Source organism: Panthera pardus, unplaced genomic scaffold (genome assembly GCF_024362965.1).
Source record: "Panthera pardus isolate Hobbes unplaced genomic scaffold, ASM2436296v1 HiC_scaffold_27, whole genome shotgun sequence".
In the NCBI taxonomy this organism is placed as follows: domain Eukaryota; kingdom Metazoa; phylum Chordata; class Mammalia; order Carnivora; family Felidae; genus Panthera; species Panthera pardus.
In genome coordinates this window covers 20836622-20856530 of record NW_026526843.1, presented here as the reverse complement: position 1 = coordinate 20856530, position 19909 = coordinate 20836622, and the positions used below count along the sequence as shown (strand labels likewise).

Below are 19909 nucleotides of genomic sequence, written 5' to 3'. Positions count from 1 at the left end.
GGAAATGTCCCTTGAGGGGTGCCTGGATGGCTTAGTTAGTTAAGCATCTGACTTCAGCTCAGTTCTGCTGTCAGCGTGAAGCCTGCTTCGGATCCTCTGTCCCACTCTCTCTCTGCCCCTCCCCTGCTTGTGCATGTGCGCTCTCTCTCTCTCTCTCAAAATAAATAAACTTAAAAAAAATGTTCCTTGGGACAGCCCAAGAGGCAGATATCCTCGAACCACCCCATACGGATGCAAACAGGGCCCGGCTTGGACTTAGAGGGCCAGTGGCTGCCTTTTGCAACCACAAGCTGGATAACTTCACCCCTGGTGTCCCTGCGTGTCAGCTCCTCTTCCTTCCTGACCCACATAGCATGCACAAGCACGGTTAGCATGCATGCCGACTAATACAGTACACATCTTGGAGCAAATATACATACCTGCCCCAGTCGGTGTTCACACACACAGCCCACCTACACTCATGACCTGTAGATACACCCTTGTACCCTCACACCCTCTTAAGTCATGGGACATATATTCACACCGACAAAATCATTCACAGACTCAGAATTGTGCAACAGAAGCAGCTAAAAGAGTCAGCTTTGAATACCTTTAATCAGCCTCCCCTCCACACACACCTTGGTCTTTGCTCTTCCTTGCACAACTTGCTGAACAGGACAGATGAGCTGACCTGGGAAGCTTCCCTTCCATGGCCTCAGCCAAGGCTTGGCTCAGGCAGGAAAAAGTCCCTGCAGTCTCCAGGATCAGCCAGCAGGGGGCAGCCTCTCACACCGCACTGCGTTTCACCCAAAGACTAAGGGGCCTGGAGGAGAAAAGGCGGCAGAGCAAAAGGAAAGTGGAACGTCTAAGAAGTTTTCAAAGTGCCTCTCCAGCCTGCAGCTGGCCCAGGTGAACCCAGCCACCTGCTCCTGTGGGTGGGAGCCTCCGTCCTTCCCATACGGCCGGTGAAACTGATAGAGCATGGGGCAAGTTGTCAGAAGAGGTACCGGGCAGGTCTGTGCTCTAGCTCTGCCCAGCCAAGAGCCTGGAAGAGAACCAGCCAGCACACAGGAGTTGAATGGAATCTCTCATTCTGCACGTCACAGCCCCTCTCAGGCCCCACACCCTGTCTGTGAAATGGGTTTAAGAATAAATCACACCTGCTCACTCCCTTCTTGGCACTTGGACTCAAGTAGCATGCTCCCTCTGCCAGGAATTCCCTTTCTCCTGCTTAACCTCTACTGACCCTGAGGTCTCAGCTCCTGCTTCTTCTCAAGGAAGACTCTCTGGACCCTCTCCCCAACTAGACTGCGATAGACTCTGTGGTAAACACCTTGGAGTCCTGTGTTTTGCCCCAGAACCTTTACCACATAGTCACACATTCCTTGTGATTTTTGAATAACATCGGATCTCCCTCACCAGGTTGTAAGGAATATGGCATATAATAGGCACTCAACCATTTGTTGAATGTTTGGAGGTGAATTTCTATCACACTTAGCAGATGACAAAGCACTTTTCAGGGCAAACTGGGCAAACTGGAAAGCAGGCATTTTTCTCCCAGTTCACACAAGCATGGCACTCTTTCGTGTACCAAACATTTTAACTTCAAAAACATTTCTACTTCACTTGAGCCTTACTACAAGCCTGTGAGGAAGCTACGGATTATGATTTGTATTTTAGATACAATAAAACTGAGACCTAGGAGGGTGGAGTGACCTAGGCTTAGTATTTAGAGGAGACAGGATTTTTTTTTCCAGATCCCATGCTGAAAGGCGTAATCATTATATTCCCTGGTCATCACTGTGGGCATTGTCACCTCCATTGGGTTTCAGCCATGCTCAGTCTGGCGAGACAGTGTATGGTTGGCAAATGCACAGGCTTAGGAGGGAGACAAGCCTGGGTTCCCATCCAGACATCACCTGCCATGACTTTCAGGGTAGAGGAGCATCCTGTAAGGTTTCCTGGGGGAGGCCCACTTGGCTGACACTTGAAGGATTGCGCGAATTTGGGGAGGCAGAGCACCAGGGAAGGGAAGTCTGGGTAGACTAGAAGAGTACCAGGAAATGGGGATTGTGTGACTTAGGCTGAGGCCTTCCCAGCTTCTGTTTCCTGAAAGCTGTGTATGAAGCTCACTCCTGCACATCTCCTGCTGAGGCTGAGGAGGCAGCCAGGGGTATAGAGGACACTGTGGTAGTCACAGGCAGCAAGGGCTGTTACATTCTCCCCACATGCCTTTCCCTTGAGCCTCCCAGAGGCAAGGCGAGGAGAAGGTCTTCTCCACTGTCGCTCAAGCTCATGAGGGTTAAGGGCAGGCAAAATGGGCTTTTCTTATACTTGAGTTCTGAAAGTGCCAGTACAGGTTGAGGGGAAACTTGCACAAGACATGGGACCTGAAACTTGATGGGCAATTTGGGAGAGGAGATGGGATGGAGAGGACTGTGGAGCTGAGCTAGGAGGTAGTCCAGAGTTGGGTGGGGAAGGAAGGAGATCAGACCGGAACTCCTGGCAAAATCAGTGTCTGCGATCTCTGAGTGATTGGAGGTGAAGGAGCTGAGAGGTGAGCCTTCCCTCATGAGACCCCTCATCCAGCCCTTCTCTACCTCTGTGTGATCCTTGCCCCTGCTTTGTGTATCTTCCTTTTTCTTTCCCCACTGACCACAGTTCTCTGAAGGAGGTGAGAGAACTCCAGGCTCTGAGAAACATTGGGGGCTTTACAGACAGGGGGATGAAGCCTCATAACTATGCACTGGTCACTGGCCCCTGTCCCCACCCTTGCCGGGGAGGGAGCCAGAGACTGACTTTACAGAAAGGTGGGCTTCTTCTGGGAAGGCGGCCTCCCATGGTCCTGCAGAAGCAGCACCTCTGCTGTCTTGGGACCAGGGGCGCTAGAGTGAAGTCCTCCCCTCAGCGACAGGTGAGTGCTGCCCTTGACTGGATGCTTGGCACTTCAGCACTGCCCCTGCCTTCCCTTCAAGTGCCTTCTCTTTCATTTTTACCTACCACAGAAGATCCTCAGATGAACTTAGCCTCTCCATGCCTCACATTCCTCAACTATAAATGGGTTTGTGATAGAGACTGAGTCAGGGCAAGTGATGTGTCAACAGTGCTTGGCCCATAGGAAGTGATCCCTGCACATTTGTGAGCACCATCTAGCTATGTCCCTTAAAGTGGGTCACTTTCCTTTCGGAGTCCCACTTTCTTCATCTGAAATTAAAGGAGTTTGGGGGCCTGAATGACCTCCCAGTCACCTGCCAGCTTTGTTATTCTAGGATTCTATATGTCTGAGGTAGGGAGGGCAGGGATTGTTGTGCTATAATAATAGGCGAGGGGGGTTGGGGCTCCCCAAAAGATGAACTAACCTGCCGGGGATCACACGACCAGTTACTGGCCAAGATGAGGTTAGGATCCGGAGTGCCAAACCGCTAGTTTCAGGCAACTGGGCTGGCTAGGTTGCAGCTTGCCGATTCCTGAGCACCCAGGGAAGATCAGAAAGCATTTTGTTTGCATAATGACAGAAGTACGAGATGGAGGTTATGGCAGCCTCTGGGACCAAGGGAAGTTTGTGCAGACCCACATAACCCAGGGGTGGACTTCCTGACCGGTCAAGGTTCCCATTTCTTGCCATATGCCCATTTCTTCTCCCAGAGCTCCTCCCTGGATTCCCTCCGGAGGGTGGTCTGAAGCATCCTCACTGTTTGCTGGGACCCCAACAAAGCCTTCTTCACAAGCAGGTGTTTTGCACCCACTCACCCCTTCAGGGAGGCCTGAGCAGGTGATGAGGCAGAGGCCCAGAAAGGGCCAAGGAGAGACTTTGCCAAGCTACCAAGCAAGCCCTGGACAGAAGAAGATTCAGGACTGGAACTCAGGTTTCTGGGCCCCTATCCTTGTGTAGAAAGGAACCCAAGGGCCAGGCGGGTCTCCTAGAGCAAGAGCCTGGCTTTGAAATCCTAGCCCAGGTGCTTCCCAAGCTAATGCTGCTACAGGGGAGAATTCTGAGAGTCTGCTCCATCCCTGGGGAGGCCCTGTGTGCTGTCTGGGACACTGGAAGTTTCCAGTGGCCAAGGCACACTCAGGGTGGGGAAGCAGATCCCTAGCGAGAGTATGGCAGTTAACCCCAGCTGAGGACAGAGCAGGGCTTGAGGCTTGACTGACCAATTAGGGGCTCTGTGAATTTGAGCAAGCAACTTGACCTCCCTGAGCTGGTTTCCTCATCTATAAATTGGGATTATGATGGCTGCCCTGTCTGCTTGTCAGAGTTAAAGTGAGGCTTAGCAGAGATAACATTAGCTCCCACTAGTAAGCTTGTACCATGGGCTAGGCACTGTGACCAACACTTCACTGCATCATCTCATTCGGACTTGACCACGGCGCTGAAAAGTTAGGCAGAGTATCCTGCCCGATTTGGAAACAGGACTCAATGAGATCAAGTCAGTGCCTCTAAGTTCTCACAGATAAGTGAACAGCAGTGCTGGGATTTGAACCCTGATCTGACCCAGGCTTCCCCTACCACTGAAAACCCTTTGTTAGAATGATTATTATCAGATTAGCATGGTACAGAGGCCAGCTCATAATCAGTTTATTAAATTCCCTTAATTCTAGACCTTGCTATAGAATCTAAGTCTTCTCCTCAGGCCCCAGGCAAGGGCCCAAGGGCTGAGTTGACACAGGGCTTGGTAAATTGTGACCTGCCGCCCGTTTTTATAAATAAAGTTTTGTTGAAACACAGCCATTCATTTACATTTTGCCTATGGCTGCTTTTGCAACAGCTGACTGGGGTAGTTGAGACAGAGACGGAATGGCCCGGCAAGGTCAAAAATACTATCTGGCCCTTGTTTTGAAACATTCAAGGAAATGTTCTAGATGGTGTGCTGGCCTTTGGCTGAAGTCCAAGGCGGCAATGAGGGAAGCCCCTTGCTGGGCTCCTTCTGTGAGCACTGGCCAGTTACACCAGGAAAACGGACTTTTCAACGGAGCCCTAGAGATGGGGTTCCTGGGTGGCTCAGTTGGTTGAACGTCTGACTCTTGATTTCAGTTCAGATCATGATCTCACAGTGTCGTGGGTTTGAGCCCCATGTCAGGCTGGGTGCTGATGGCACAGAGCCTGCTTGGGATTCTCTCTCTCCCTCTCTCTCTGCCCCTCTCCCACTCTCACTGTCTCTGTCTCTCTCAAAAATAAAATAAATAACTTGAAAAAAGAAAAAAAGGAGCCGTGGAGAGGTCTTCCATTTGAGGGTTCCAGAGACATGCTGGCTGAGTCTGCAGCCCCTTCTTAGGGCTGGGAGCAGAAGACAGAAAGTCATCTCTGCCATTCACTTTGGCAGTTAGCTGGCCTAAGCTCACTCTGGTCAGAAAGAAACTTTGGATTGAGAAATTTCAGTTGAATAACCTTTAGGCCTGAAAAATAAAATTATATAAGCACTTCAGAATGGCTGCTTGCGCCAGGCCCGGTAGTTCTCTCCGCAGTGGAGAAGCCCAGCCCCAGCTGCAGCTTGTGGGAGAGTCTGAAATATTAGGCTTCAGAAGACTGTGGCTCATTTTACTGCACAACTAGGGTCCTCAAAAGCCATGGGTGGTCTGGGTCTGTCTGCCTCCCTAATCTCTGTCATTGCAGAAGCTGCCTAATTTCCAGGTGGATTTGTTGTTTTTCAAGTTCTCTGTCCCCCACCCCCACCCTTCAACCTCTCAGTCTAGGACTTCTGATCCAGAAACAGTTAAGTGAACCCCTTTTTCTTTTTTCCTCTGCATTTTCTAAAAACAACCCCCTACTCTGATTCTATTGTGATTATTTGGTCAAGATATCATCAAAGAGGGCAACACATAGGTCTTGTCTTCTTTTGGTTTGATGTCTAATTATCCTCCCAGAAGGCTATCAGCTCACCTTCCCCTCATTCTCTGCCCCTAGGATGCCAGATTTGCAGTCACCCACTAGCATCCAGTTGACTACATATGCCCAGAGGACCCAGGTGCTTGCTTCCCTTCCTGACCCCACCTCCACTGCCCACCATCCTCCTGTCAACTTAACCCAATGCAATTGGGCCTCTGGAGCCAGTGTTAGGAGGACAGTCTCCATTAGCCTTTCTCAGCTCCCTCCAGCCCACACCATGCCATCTATTTCTATTGCACTTACTGAGGATGCCAAACACACTTTGTACTTAAGTCTTCCCTCTAATTAGGGGCACTTACTTCTATAGTCCCATAGGAAGAATTTGCATTTTAGAATCCAAAGTCCAGATTCTAGATTCACTTATTGGCTTCACCTCTCTGAGCCCATTTTTTCATTTCTCATTTGTAAAATGGGGATTGTGGACTATGTCACCCAGTTGTTAAGAGGGTAAAATGAGCTATTTTTAAAAAGAGCTCTGAAAGCTGTTAAAGGGCTATACACTTACGGGTCACTATTAAGTTATCCTGCCCTGCCACCACCCCCTTCTCCTTGGCTTCTTGTAAAATTAGAGCTTTGGGGGTGATTAGGGAGCCAACAGACCAATCAGCATAAAGCCAGCCCACCTAAAACCTCTTTGCCTAAAACCAGTTACTCTGATGACCAGTTTGCCTAAAAGTCAAAGTAGTAATTTTGAAAGAAGGCATTTTGTACCAATTTTCCTAAGAGGCACTTCCAACATAATGTCGTTATTTTAAAAGCACTATGTCACAATCTGCAGCATTTTGTCAATGACGAGATTGTTTTGCATGCTTGTGTGTGGCTTTTTTCTATTTTATCTCCTACTGAGCAGTTTTATGGCTTTTTAGCAAGTTTGTCTGCAGACCTTTTTTTAAAATTATGTATTTCTAGCACTTGACAGATTTATCAAATCTGCAGAAAAGCCCATAAGATTTATCAAATGGACCTTTTTTTATCACTCCTGTCTCCCTTTCACTGGGTTTTACTCTGTATTGTGTATGCCTGTGTGAACCTAATGAGTTGATTAACCAAATTAGCATGTACCCGTGCCCCTTTCTGTTCTGCAAGGCACTGGCATTTTGACAACAAGCGTGAAGAAGTGAGACAGATGGGGCAGAACTGTATTGAACTCCTTGCAGTTTATTTTTCAGGCATTCTCATTCATCAAGCAGCTCTATTTTGTGAAACGTAAAATGATACATACAAAGTCATTACCAAATGTACTTATTGCAGGAAACATAACAATTTTCAAGAAAGGCAAACTGGCTAAAAAGTCCCGAAAGTGTTCAAAAGTAGATAAAATTAGAAGACACCCACCAAGGATATAAGACACATTTTAGCAGAAATCCCACCTTTAACCAGAATCTCCTTAAATAAACTGCTTTTTAAAAATCTTTAAATGACACTGAAGAAAAAAAGAAAAGGACATCCAAACAGATGCCAAAACATTTAAAAGTGGACTGAGTGTTATGTGAACCAGTCATTAAGCAAAGAGAGTCCTTTTGTGAATTTGTGGCAAATTGGTTCAAGGCCATTTGACCTGGAATCAATTAGGGATGCAGGCACTTACCTCCGTGCAAGTGTGATATGTGGGCATGGGGACAACCATGGACCTCAGGGGACAGGAATGCCCCTCCTGAATATGACCTCCAAGAGCAAAGGTGAATTGTCAGCTTTTTAACTCTTTATTATAAAGACATATTTACACAGAACAATCTTTACAAACACAGTGAACATAATTATGGGAAGGGGACAATTTCTTAATGAAAAGGGCCTTAATATTTTTGTATAAATTAGTATAAGAATCATACACAACCATTTTAAATAAGACAGTCCCCCAGCCCCCCACTGCCCTCTTCTACCCTGTGTCTCTGGACCTTCCCCAGCTTTCCCCCTTTCCCCATGGGGCTGGGCAGCTGATGAAGCAGGAGACACAGAGAGGGGGAAGGGAAAGAAGGCCCAATCCCTGGTGGGGGCATCAGTGGCAGAAGAGGCTTTCTGGACACTGGCCAGCCCCCACTCCCAGCCTGAGGGGTGTAGGGGGAAGCAGGTGCCCAGACTGGCTCCTCAGGGTGGGCCTTGAAGCAGCAGCAGCAGTAGCATTAGCAGCAGCGGAGGTAAGGGGGAGAGGCAGTTAGGCAATATTGTGATTACTGTGGGATTCGGGGGGCCCTGACTCCCCCTGTCCCCACACATACATAGGTGGCCATCAGGCTCTTTTCTCCCCTGGGAGGCCTCTGAGAAGGAAGCCTACTCGGACCTATACTTCCTCCCATCTTTCCTTCCTTCCTTCCTTCCTTCCTTCCTTCCTTCCTTCCTTCTCTCCTTCCTTCCCTCCCTTCCTTCTTCTCCCCCTTGCCCCTCCCCTAAGGAAAGGCCCCTGGGAAAGAAGGTCCAGTCAACATGAAGGGAAGGCTACTGAGTCCAATTCCTGAAGGCTACCTTCTGGCTTCTGAAAACCAGTGTTGGGGTTGGAACAGTAGCCTCAGTACCTGAGCTGCCCCTATAAGAATACCTGGGGTCTGGAAGTGCTGCAGGAATGGGGGCAGCTGGCAAGTTATGGAACTTTCCAGCCCCAGTTGGGAAATGGACTGGCAGGGGCAGGCCAGGGAGGCGGGAGCAGCTCATTCCCCACACCACCACGGGGCAGTTCATAGCTGGCTTGCTTCTCCCTTCCCTGCCACCCCCAGCCCCAACCTTGGGAAAGGCACTTAATGTGTTCTGAAAAGATATCATTAAGAGGGAAGAGGACGTCATCAAATGGGGGCGGGAGACCTGGGTCTTCATTCTGGCTCTGCAGTGACCCTGAATAGGTCACTATCCCTCTCCAGGTCCATTTTTACAGGAGTTTGCATAAGAAGGCGGAGCTAAGTGATCATCAAGGTTCCTTTTGGCGCTGGTATTGTAATTCTTGGCAAAAAACACTCCTGCTTGGCTTTTGCTCCTGGGAGGGTACAGAGCCATCTCCTGAGTGAGAGCTTAAACTAGCTGGCAAGGGAGGGAAGGAGTTGGGGGTGGGGTGGGGGGCAGTGTTAGGAGACACAGAAAAGTGAGCGAGGTAACAAAGTACTTCATGGCCCCTCTCCTTTGCCTCTTCCTTAAGCCAAACATGGGATGAAGGAAAGGCCACAGCAGCTATCCCTCCTCTTCTCCAATGCCTCCCGTCTCCCCTTCACCAGAGAACCAACCCCCATTCCAATGCCCCTCCCCAGGCACCTGTCTGCATCCTGATGCCCCAGCCCCTCTAACCAGAGGCTCCTTGCCTGGTGAAGGGTCCACCTGACTGGAAAGCCTGGGATCTGCTGAAGCCCACTGAAGAAGGGAGTGTTTCCCCCCAGCCCGCAGAGCATGCCCGAGGAAGAATGGGCTGGGTGAAGCTTGGGCTGTTAGATGGGAGGACGTGGGGACTAGAGGAAGGGGGGTGGGGTAGGAGAAGGCTGGCCTTCCAGTGCTGGGTCTCCAAAATCAGTCTAGGGAAGAGCCAGGAAGAGGGGTTGAGTGGATCCATTGGAGAGAAAGGGAATCATCCCAACTAGGGGCAGGATCACGCCATTTGGGGAAGCCGGTGGGTGAGAAGAGCTGGGACCATCAGCAGCGAGGACAGGTGCAAGATGAAAGGCGAATGGATGTGAGGGCTCCAGAGAAGCAGACCAATCTATGGACTGGTGAGAGTTGCAGGGGGTGGGTACTCAGGGAACTGTTCAGTCCTAAAGAGACAAAAATGACCAGAGAGAAGTCACTGACATGTCCTAGGTCAAAAGAACAATCTGGGAAAGGAAAGGAGACAGGCTTCACTCCCCTCTCCCCACAACCCTGAGCCTAAAGCCCCAGGTCTCTGAGTTGGTGCCACCTTGTCCAGGCTACAGGGGTGACACTGCAGGCCAGGTCTCAGGGACAGTCTTAGGCTTTGCTTTCTCTGCTATTGCCTTGGATTTTTCTCTTTCCCAAGGCTCTGGGCAACTCTCTTCCTGTTCTTTGCCTACTGCCCCCAAGGCTCTCTGCTTCCCTCCCCCTGTCTAGTGAACATCCACCCTGCACACCTATAAGCATACCCTGGGGCACCCCTCTCCAGCTCATCAAGGCCCTCCAGGACTTCTAGAACTCTCCAACTGGGCCAGCCTGCCCAAACCCAGGCAGCAGGGTGGAGGGGAGCTGGCACCCTATTCCTAGAGAGTCGGGAGATTGGCCTGAGGTGTAAGGCCTCTCTGGGCCTTGGTCTCCATGTCTGTAAAAGGAAGGTCTAAGATGGGTATTCTGTAAGCCCCTGTATTATGTGTGGGGCTGGAACTTCTTGGGACAGGTGTCTGCCAGTGATAAGCAGCAGGGCCACCAGGCTTCCAGGCTGTCCCTCCCTGCTCCTTCCACTGCCCACTGACCAGAGGCTCAAGTACCTGCTTCAGAAAGGCATGGGGCCCTTGTGGGAGAGGCGCGGCCGCTGGCGGCGGAATTTCCTCCGACCTCCCTGCCATGGCCCTGGTCCGTTCCTCGACCCTCTGGGCTGCACCAGGTGGCGGACATTGCCTTCCTCCAGCCCATTCCCATCAGAAGGCTGCAGCAGGGGCCCTGCAGGAAGAAGAAAGCCCGTTAGCCAGGAAGTCTGATGCAAATGGACAGGGGGCCATGGGCTCATGGTAGAGGGCAATCTCTTCATGAGATAGCACTCATCAAAGCTTTTCTTTGTTTTTATCTTCTATCTTGGTGAACAATTTGCAATTTTTACACTGCCCTGGCTGCTACTCACATCTTGCGATTTATGGAGCTCACTTTATGTCCTTTGGCAGCTCTCTCATGTTTCTGGCAGGCGCAAACATATTCTTCATTTAGAACATCATTGTGGGGTACAGTTTGGGGCATATGTCTATACTTGGTTAGGGCACAGCAAGCAATAACCCCCCCTCCATTGTACCCTTGCAATGGATACACTTAAAACATTTCAAACATACAACATTTCAATGACATGACTCCCCCCAGCACCATGTACCCATCACCCAGATTCCACAGTTCTCCAGATGGAGTCACATATGCTTTAGTTATCCCCTTTCTTTGTGAAGCATTCTATAGCAAATCCAGAACATCATGTCACTGTGCTCCTACATCCTTCAATATGCAGGTGACCCACTTTTGAGTACTCAAGATCTCACACCTCACCCCTGGGCATCTCATCAGTGTTTAGGCATCTCACTTGCTCCTTGTGATCTCCCTGTGGGTATGGCTGGGTGGGGGGGTTGTGTCTGGCTCTGTGTGCCTTAAGCTGGGTTCCCTTCAGATTATGACCAGATTTAGAGACCAAAATATCTTATATGAATGAATGAGTGAACCACTGAGTGAATGGTCACTTGAAGCAGCAAGTGTGTGCATCAGGAGGGGTGTGGTCTGCTGTAGCTGATACCCCCCACCAGATGCCCCATCTCCTTTCATCCCCAGATCACACCCCTACCCTGTGTCTGATGCAAACCCCTTCCACTTAAATCCCAGTTGGCTTCTCTTCTGCTCTCTAGGGCTCTGCTCTATATCTGTCCACATCTGGCTTAGAGTAGAAGCCTCCTGATGTCAGGCCAAGCCCTGACGATAGAATCCAAGTGGTGCTGGGTGTCATTAGGCACAGTGAGGGAGAAGGCATGTGGACCGGCTCTCACGAAGGCTGCAGCGCACCCAGGGAAGGCAAGCTTGCACTCCAGAAACAAGCCTGGCCTCTGGAAGCAGGCAGAACAGGGAGATGAGAAAGTGCTGGGCAGAAGGCGGACTTGCGGGGAACTTGTGCAATGGCCAGTCCAGGGCTGGCCTGCAGAAATACAGCCTCTGAGGTCAGTGATCACTAATCCTAGTCTCTCTCCTCCCACACCACCGGGTTCGCCCTCAGCTATGTCCCTGCCCCTCAAGCCCCACTTCCATCCATCCAGGAATCCCCACAACTAGCTCACAGTTTCCATAGAACCACCCGTTGGCTGCTAGCCCCCCAGTCATACCCCTGGCGGCTCTTCCTTTCCCTCCTCCTGCCTCCAGCATCCCCATGCTCTGGTTCCTCTGTTGCCTCCTTGGCTCTCATGATTCCTCCTCCCTTTGCACACAATTTCCAGGCATTTATCCTCCTCTTGGGCCAAAAGCAGGCGAGGTTTGTCCTTTGGGCCCTCTCCACCCAGGCTCCTGGGGCCTGCTGCTCTCTCAGACACTCAAGTCCCACTGTGCACATGCACAGTCCCTAGTCCTCTATCGCCTTCCCCAAGAAAGCCACAGGCCCATTAGGACCCCACTGTTTACCAGCCACACTCACTCCTGTGCCTCTGGTTGGGGTGGGTTAATGTGTCAGCTACTCCCCTAATGACAATTAAAATCCATCACCTTATGAGAATTAAAACAAATTATATTCGCACTTTGGGGCAGTGGGGCAGGAAGTCACTTCTGTCTGTCATAAAGCCATTTGCAAAAGGGCTGGGCCAGGGAAGGAGAGAGGAGGGAAGAACATTCAGGAAGCACCCCTCCAACCTCAGCTGCTTCAGCTTCTGCCCTGTGTTTTGGGGGTCCCCTCAAGGCTCTTCCTGACCACTGAGGTGGGTAAGAATGAGGCTGATAAGGAGTCAGTACCAGAGAAACACTCAGGACAGGAAGGACTGTGGTGAGGGTGTGGCCAGGCACAGGGAAGGACCTGAGGGGTCTTGATAATGTGAGGCCTTGGTTCTTGAGTCCATGTCCTGGACTACTGGGGCTGGGGTGGGGGTGGGGGGACGATGGCACAGGTTATAGCCCCAGCGGTACAGCGGGCATGGAGAAGAGAGGCAAGGTGCCTAGATGGGGAGGGTGTCATCTCCAAGTATTCAGCACCCAGGACTATGCGTGTTGGGCGCAGTAAGGAAGGGGGGATTAGGGGTGAAAGGCCCTAAGTGGGGGGAGGTCAAGAACCAGGATGGGGAACAGGGATGCTGGCTCAGACTCTGGCCAGGGAGACATCTAGACTCCAAGCCTGCAGAGAAGAACTACTTTGAGCCAGACCCCAGAGAGCAGCCACCCAGAAGCCCCTGGCACATTGCATCCCATCAGGTGGGGGGGCTCACTGTCTTCTTTGTAGCAGGAAGTCTGCAGCTCCTCCCACACCCTGATCCCATCACCCACCTGTTTCCTACTTTTGATTCTGAGTCTGGCTCACCCTAAGATAAGCTGACACCTGAAACCCAGGCTTTATCCTGTCCAAAGGGACATTTGAAGGCTGCTGATTTTCATCACTGCAGAGGTCCTGCCTGTACAAAAGAATTCCCCTTTAGAAATGGCGGCCATCCTCAGTGCACTTAAATATTTTCTTCCAACCCATTTGCTACTTAAAGGGAGGCTGGGGCAACCCCCCAAAGAATCTGAAGCCTAGAGGAACTAGAGCCATTGCTCTCTGAAGCACCATCAGAACAGGGCTCCAGCATCTCTGCACTGAGAACTGCGGTCAGGGGTGAACAGGATTTGATTTTCATGTAACCTGAACTCTAACCCTGCCAGTGCACAAAGAAGTGCATATGACTTTTCAGGAACATGCCAGCCTCACCAGGAACGAGGCACCCGTTTTTCCTCTTGCCGTCCAGCCTATCTTATGATTGCTTTAAAAGTCCACACAAGTGCTCTGCTGGCGACCCACTGGCTGTGTCCTCTCCACTGCTCTGTGGTACCACAGGTACCTCCCTGATGAGGCACCCTTCCTTTGTCTGCCCAGCCCTCCACCCCAGTGCCCTGAGCTATCTTTCTGGGCCAGTTTTGCTGCCCTTGGACACATCACACTCTGGCAGCTTGGCCCTTCACTTCACTTGCATTAACCCTTCGCCGGAGAGGCCTGACTCAGGTTACAAGAGTGCTTGGCACTTAGGGCCTGGGGATGGGGTGCAGATGCCCCTTCTCTGAGAGTAGGCTATCCTCACACTATCACCGTGACTACAGGCTTTGAGTTAGGGCTCAGGAGGAAGAGGCGGAGGTGGGGGAGGGGAGAAGGAGAAAGAGAGGTGCTCAAAGACCAAGGGACACTTGGCCCTGGCCCAGCAGTTCTCAGACTCAGAAGACAAGGTGTATCCCAGGTCAGGAGGCACTGAAGGAGTATGTGTGTGTCTGGTGAGGGGAGGGCGGGGGGACATTCCAAGTCAGGACAGAGTATATTGTGGAAGAAGCAAGGTTTTCAGGCCTGGGACTTTGACTGGAGACTTTGGCTGGGGAGAGCATGCAAGTCTGGGCCAATGGCAAGGTGGTTTTGGGTCCCTGTTTCTGATCCAGGATAGGAAGCAGGAGGAGCCAGGCCATAGGTACCCGGACCCTTGGCTGGTGGCCACCTGCCCGGAAGTGCCCCTCCTTGTCTCCAGGAGATGTCATGGAATGGAAAAGGCACTGAGAACCTTAGAAGTGTCCAGTGCTAGGCTTAAGCAAAATGTGAGGGTACTAAATTTACCCAAACAAGGGCATGAAGACAGATGGCCTAATGAAGAAGGGTGAATTAAAGCAAGAGGTGACAGGGTCTGGGCCAAAACACAGTGTTACTTCCCCCTTGAAACTATCTGTCCTGTTCCCTTTACCGGCTGGATCCTGAAAGGGTTCTAGTGGTAGTCGGTTGCCCAAGGGTCTCCCCATAGTCTCTTGGGGGAGCACCAAGTATGTAGATCAGAAAGCCCCAGCTTTCTCTGGGACACCCTCTCTGCACCCACTCTTTCTTCCCTGAAGGCACCACCTTGGACTATTTGCCAGTAGTGGTGTCATGCAGGTGTCTTGTCTTGCCAACTGCGTTGGATAGCAGGCTCCTGGAGGGCAGGTCCATGTGGTGTCCCTCATTCATACCTTTTGCTCTCTGTTTGCCTGCCTGACAGGGATTTCTGAAGAAAAGCCTGGCTCCTTCTTACCAAGGAAGAGGCTGACCCAGCACTTGGGTCCTGGAGAAGAAGACACTGGACAGCTAGCTGAAGACAGGGGGTGACAGAGCCAACCAATTGCACCTTCCTGAGAAGCCAGGCAATGCTCCCAGGGCCAGGGCAGTGCCAAAAGGCAAGAGCAGAGAAAGGAGGCAGCCTACAAAGGGAGAGAGGTAGAACCCTGCCAGGCCCCTCAGAGGCTCCTGGGCTGCAGGCCATCCTCCTGCTCTGGAGGGTCTGGAACTAAGTAGGGCCCCATGCCCTTCCTCTAGGAAACCTGCTGCCCTGCCCTCTCCTTCCCTCTGCTCCCACCTTTCTGTGACTCCAGCCCTGGCACTGGCATTAGTCCACCTGGTCTTGGCCTTCCCCTTCTGTGGTGCCAGGCAGGCAGCAGTGACAGCCAGATCACAGGACTGCGGCAGCTGGAGGTGGGAGCTGACCGCCCCAGGAGACACTGACGCACAGGGGACAAGCAGCCTGGGCCGGGGCTGCCAGGGCATCTGGGGAAACCAGGTTTGGGGAGGGCAAGGGAGCACCAGCGCCAAGTATGCCAGGTGAGGGGCGGTGTGTGGTGCGGGTGGGGGAGAAAGGACTCTCCGAATGGAGGTGTCAAGTCAGGTCCACGTTTCCTGTTTGGGTGCCTGGAGACACGGGGACTGAGGTGAAGCCTGCCTGGGGCCGAGTAAAGGCCAGAGCCAGGATATCAAAGAAGGAGTCCCCGGGGTGTCGGGGTGTCGAGGAGTCTGCGAGGAGTGCCTCTCGTGCGGCAGCAGGAGAACAGACCAGACAGGACCTTGGGGAAAGGGAAGAGAAGAGCTGCCTGGCCTGGCCCTGCCTGGCCGGCCCCGGGGAAGCCTGCCTCCGCTCCCATGCAGGCTGGAAGGAGCGGCAGCTGGGCTCCACGCCGCCGCCCCCGCCGCGCGCTCCTGCCTATGCAACAAGTGTCACGTCTGCATCTTGGCACATCATCCCCAGTGGCCCGCGCCCCAGGACCGGCGGTTGGCCCCTAACCTCCGGGGGCCGGAAAACCTTCCACTTGGGAGGCCAGCCCACCAGGCTCAGTCAGGTCGGTTCCCTCCACTGATTTCTGGGGAGCGAGACGGACGCCCCCCGCCCCACATACACCCTCCACCACTCGGGGTGCAGGCCGCGGGACCCGGGGCGCACGCCAGCGGCCCTGAGCTCTTCGGACTTCGAGGGGTCGCCGGGAGGGGCAAGGCCCCGGGCGGGTGATGCCCCCGAACCAGCCAGGCACCCCCCCCCCCCCGCTCCCCCGCGGAGGAAGCGGTCGGCCCGGCCGGCCGACGGGCCCCTGGCCCAAGGCGCCCTGTCAGTCAGCCGGTGGCCCGGCGCGGCCGGCGCGTGGCTGCTCCCGCTGGGCTCGCGCCCGGTCCCGGGAGGAGGAGAGCGCGCGAGCTGGGGGGCGGAGGGGAGGGAGCGCGTCGGCTGCGGTCCCGGAGCCCGGCGAGGGGCTCGCGGGCGAGCGGCAGGGCACGCACTCACCTCCACACGCCGCGGTCAGGGAGAGCCAGAGCAGCAGGAGCGCCTGCACGCACCGCCGCAGATTCATGCTGCTCCTCTGCCGCCGCGCGGCAGCCGGGGGCCAGGGGGCGGGGAGGCCGGGCGGGAGGCGAGGCGAAGCGAGGCGCGAGCCGCGGATCGTGCGTGCGTGCGGGCGCTGAGCTCGCGTGGCTCCCGGGCTGCGCCGCGGGCTGGCCGGCTGCCGCGCTCGCTCGCCGCCGCCTCTCCGGCAGCTTCCCTCTCCCGCCGCCGGACAGCGCCGCCACACTGGCCTCAGCGGGCGGCTTCGGGGACGGCGGCGAACTCTTTCCAAGAGGCTGGCTGCTCGGCCGCGGCTCCGACTGCCCGTAGCCCAGGCTGCCAGCGAGAACGCTCCCCGCTCACTCCAGGGGCTGCATTTTGTAGCTTGTGGCTTGGCCGCGAGCCCACTTGGTCATGTGGTCATCTGGAGGGCTGGAGGGCTGGAGGGGGGGCAGGAAGAGAGAGAGAGAGAGAGAGAGAGAGAGCTCAAGCCTCCCGCACCGCCCCCCTCCCAGCGCACACTGTGCGGCCTCAGCCAGGGCGCGAGAGGGAACCTCGAGGTGGCCCCACAACAAAGGCGGCACCGCTGCTCCGACAACCCACAACCGCTCCTGGACAATGCCCGCCTGGCCGGGGGCCAGAGGATTTTGGAGACCTGAAGGATTTCAAACACAGGAAGCATTTGGGGCGGTGGAGGGGCACACTTAACCCTTTCTCACCTCGCTTCCTTAACGGCTGTCCAGGAACCAGGGCGCTCCAGGGAGGACCCCCCTGCCTAGGCTGTCCCCACTTACCCCCTCCACCTCTGACCGGCTCCTTCCTGCTGCCACTCCCCAGCCAAGACACCTCCCCTCCTATACACACACACACTGGCCCTCCTTTCTCCTCTGCGTCTTCAGCTGGGTTTGTATTGGGGGTGACTGTCTAGGCTTGTGCCCAAGACTGACAGCAGCTCCTATGGTGTCCCCTCTCTTGTTTCCCATCATCATGAGAGGGGACAGTTTACCCAACTCTGAACAGTCTAGCCTGGATTCATTTTGCACGTACTTGGGATTCCCCTTTGTAAGTGGGTCCTGAAGTTATTTGCCTTCCCAAACTAGTCTGTCAGCTCATACAGGCTAGGAGCTCTGAAGGGAAAGGACTGCCTCTTTCATGGGGCTGGGAAGCCCCTAAGACAGGACCTTGTCTTCTCATTCTTCTGCATCTCTCCAAGGTCCCTAGTATCAGACTCTGCACATAGGTGGCACTCGACACATGGTAAAGACTAAATAGAAAGGTGTTTCCACATTTCAGCCAGCCAGACAGTTTCTTGAAGTGCAGGTGCAGATTTACACACAAAAAATACATTGGACAGTGTGCGTGCCATAAAAGATGTGAGAGACCACGACCTATTTAAAATATTTTTGAAATGTTAAAACAATCCAGTATATACACTATTTCTTGTCTGTCTCCCCCCACTCATACTGTCAACTCCACAAGAAGGGGATCTCTGCTTTGTGCACAGCTGTATCCCAGATCTAGAACACTGACTGGGACCCGGTTGGGGCTCAGTACCTAATTTTGAATATATAAATGAAGTTTTCAAAAACATCCATATTGCGTCAATCAAGGCAGTGGGAAGGGACTAAAAGAGGGTTCCTGTTAATAGTCTATGACCCTATTAGCCACAGTCCAGTAGGAAAAAGGCAGAGCCATGTGAAGCAGAGTGCCTCTCTTCATCTGTACGTATGATAGGGAAAGAGAGGATAAAATAGGTAGAGAGGGAAAGGATAGGACCTGAGGTCCCTGGGGGGGGACAAACACATATTTTGGAACAATGCTGGGAATGTCTGACTACGGCAAACTCCCTCGGGCTTAAGGTTCCTTTTAAGAATGTAATGGACCCCACCTGCTCCCCCTCAGGTTTCCCTCAGGAGTCTGACAAAAGACCTGACTAAAAATAAGTAGTAGACCATAAAACCTATGACCCACAAGGAACAGTATGACCATAGACCACCCCTCATACAATGGGATTAGAGCCAATCAGGAATGGACAACCCAGCACCTAGAGTTGTCCAGCCAATAAGGGTAGGGCCTGAGAAGGAACAAGGGGGAAGGGTAGGGGAGCTGACCAGAACCTTATAAAGCAAGGACCCTTGCCTATAGTCCATGGGCACTCACTTTTGAATGCCCCCCTCTCTGTAAAGAGAGCTTTCCTACTGTTCTTCCTTTCTAATCTGATATTCTAATAAACTTTTGCCTGCAGCTCATTTTGTGTCCACCTCTTCATTCTTCGAAGCAGCGAGACAACAAATTCCGGGTATTGAGGTAATAAAATCCTGCAACATAAGGCCTAGGCTGCGAGCAGTTGGCGTTAGTAACATGATTTCATTTCCGCTGGTGCTGTCCCCCTGGAAAGAGCCTCCCAATTAGGAGGACAAACACCTGGCCTTGAGTCTGCACCCTTATCTGCTGTAGGGGCTTGCTAACGTTACCTGCTTACTGGATTTCATGAGGATGATCATCTCTATCCTCTCCTCTTCAGGGTTCTTAGGGGATTAAATGAGATAAGGTACCTGAAGGCACTGTGCAAATGAGGAACAAACCCTTGTAGGGTCATTTATAGGAAGTGTGATCCTCCAGCCCCTGATGGATCAAGCCTGTTAAACCCCAAATGAGTGCCCCCATAACTAGGTTAATAGAAGCATTTGTACATTTTTTTATTTTTGAGAGAGCACAAGTGGGGGAGGGGCAGAGAGAGGGGGACAGAGGATCCGAAGCAGGCTCTGCACTGACAGCAACAAGCCAGATGGAGGGCTTGATCTCACAGACTGAGAGATCATGACCTGAGCCAAAGTTGGACACTCAACCAACTCAGCCACCCAGGCGCCCCTAGGAACACCTTTACTAGGGTGTGCATGGGCTATTTGCTGAGTGGTTTGAGCTGCACTTTCCAATACAGTGGATACTAGTAATATTTAAAATAAAATGAAAAAGTCATTTCCTCTGTCACATTGGCCTCAATTCAGTTGCTTAGTAGCAACATGTGGCCCATGGTGACCATATTGGACAGCACAGAACAGAAACTTCCAGTCATTGATAAAGTTCTATCACACAGTGCTGGGTTTAAAGCACCTCATTCATTCTTCTTTGTCCTGTAATCCTTTTTCTCACTTTACCTAACTTCAAATACACAAGGGGAAAAAATACAAAAGCAAACCAATAGCATTCAAGGCAAGCAGCGCAAAGTAAATAGAAGGCATGCATTTAAAAGCAAGATTTAAAGAGTTGAACACATGGGAGAATCATGTTTTAATCTAATCTGTCTCTCCATTTAACCAAGTTCCCTCCATTTTTTCCAGTCCCAGATCCAAGATTTCATCTTCCTCCTTTCTCAGGCTACTCTTGACTACAGAGAATTTGCCCTCTTCATAACAGCTGTGGCTGTATCTTTTATTGGCAGCTACTCCTGCGATGAGTTGGGAGCACTTCTGTGTCTGCATGCTGTGCGTTGTGGGCCTGTGGAAAGGGTCCACCACCAGCATACCCATTCTGGAATTGAGGCCCATAAGGCAAGGAATGCAACATTGATTGCTCACTCTGAAACCCCCAGGGACTCCCATAGATCTTAATATCATATTCA

The 19909-nt window shown here is 52.4% G+C and overlaps 1 protein-coding gene across 1 annotated transcript; it reads right to left on the bottom strand.

The window, feature by feature from the left end:
* Positions 1–7001: 7001 nt before the first annotated feature.
* Positions 7002–16669, bottom strand: APLN (apelin). Its single transcript, XM_019427030.2, has 3 exons — positions 16249–16669; positions 10273–10444; positions 7002–9588 (listed from the first exon to the last, which is right to left on the bottom strand). Exons 1-2 carry the CDS (start codon positions 16313–16315, stop codon positions 10278–10280), a joined length of 234 nt encoding a protein of 77 aa, XP_019282575.1. The 5' UTR covers positions 16316–16669; the 3' UTR covers positions 7002–9588; positions 10273–10277.
* Positions 16670–19909: the final 3240 nt, after the last annotated feature.